This window comes from Octodon degus, unplaced genomic scaffold (genome assembly GCF_000260255.1).
Source record: "Octodon degus isolate 3935 unplaced genomic scaffold, OctDeg1.0 scaffold00016, whole genome shotgun sequence".
Classification (NCBI taxonomy): Eukaryota; Metazoa; Chordata; class Mammalia; order Rodentia; family Octodontidae; genus Octodon; species Octodon degus.
The window spans coordinates 1354894-1356308 of record NW_004524592.1 but is presented as its reverse complement, the minus strand read 5'-3'; the positions used below and the strand labels follow the sequence as shown (position 1 = coordinate 1356308).

General features: G+C 35.5%; 1 protein-coding gene across 2 annotated transcripts in view; it reads right to left on the bottom strand.

The window, feature by feature from the left end:
- Positions 1-222: 222 nt before the first annotated feature.
- The window catches only part of Abca12 (ATP binding cassette subfamily A member 12), a 187154-nt gene continuing 185961 nt past the window's right edge, over positions 223-1415 (bottom strand). The window contains exon 53 of one of the 2 annotated variants that reach the window (XM_004626594.1): positions 223-382. In XM_004626594.1, coding sequence (XP_004626651.1) covers positions 275-382 — 108 coding nt within the window. In that variant the 3' untranslated portion in view covers positions 223-274. The remainder of the gene's footprint in view (positions 383-1415) is intronic. The other variant, XM_004626595.2, reaches the window with a different exon arrangement.

The following is a 1415-nucleotide window of genomic DNA, read 5'->3' as shown; positions in this document are numbered from 1 at the left end:
GGACATTCATCGTCAGCTATTTTCATCTTTGCCTGAGGAACACTGGCATATACATTAGCATGCTCACAATGTTGAATATACAGGAATTTGTTTCAGCAGTGACATCATTCACTGATCTTAGGAAGAAAACTTTCTGTTCAAAATAACTCATTAAGTCTTATGCAAGTGTAACTTTCCATACAGTGTAATACTTTAAGACCAAGAGGTTTTATGGAAGTGATGTCTTCAAAAGGCATCCATTGGCCATTTGCTGAAATCTGGTTTGCAGTGGCTGCTAAGATTCCATCTGGTCGTCCTGCGAGTCCACGCTCACGGTGGAACCGTGGCTGCTGGTATCGGTATTTTCATAGGAATTTTGATCTTTAGCAAAGTTGATGAAAACCTGATTTGTTGGGGAGATAAAACCATTAGGATCAGTATGGGGAAAGAAGAAATAAAGTTAAGATATGCCCACATGTATTCACACACCTTCAGTAGGACAACTAAGTTAGTCAACCTTAACTAGAGGTTTTTCAAATTGTGTATCAATTCTAATGTCTTACCTATTAGTTTTTATTCTCTTAAACATAAAAAGACTTTAACTAGAATTTGAAAATAGTATGTAAATCTATGACTATGTTAATGACAATTATGATAATAATCTAAATATCAAGGTATACTTGAATTTCTCTAGCCACATATCTATATCCATATGTTCTGTATCAGTGTCTCTATCAACTATAATTAAAGTGTCTACACCAAGCCATCTAATCATTATATTCTACTAAAATAAAATTAGTATAGAAATCCCATATTATGTTTGTCAGCCAATTATTTAATAGATAGAGTTTTAATAATTAAAAATCATTAAATCATATATTAATTACAGATTCATCTCCCAACTATTTATCAAGGGCCTCGTTTTTGCCAGGGATGATAGTGGCAGGTGATCACTCAGAGACTAAATCTCAAGACTAAGTCTTCTCTGAGGGCAATGATAGAATTGTGTTAGGTCCCTATTAAAATGCCCAAAGCCTCATAAAACGTTGTCCATAAAATGCAGCATGACATGTCAGCTCAGGCCCATGAGGACTTCTTAGATCCATTCCAATAAATCACATGTGCTGGATGTTATGCTGGGTGAGCTATAACAAACTGAGCACAGTGGTGATGAAGGATGACCTATTAAGCAATGAGTTATCAAATTTAATTACAACTAAGACAGGTACAAATGAAAGAGAAGAATTCTGCGTTTGCTATGTTAGATGTGCAGATTTAGGCAACCTCAAGGTCTGCAGGGTCTTTGCCACTCTTGTGCTATGCTAACCCAGGAAGCTTCTCAACAGAAATGTGTTTTATGAAACCTTCCAGTAGGCAAAAGCACTAACAACTATTTATTTTGTGGGTGAAGAGTGTTTGTTGCTTTACATATATAT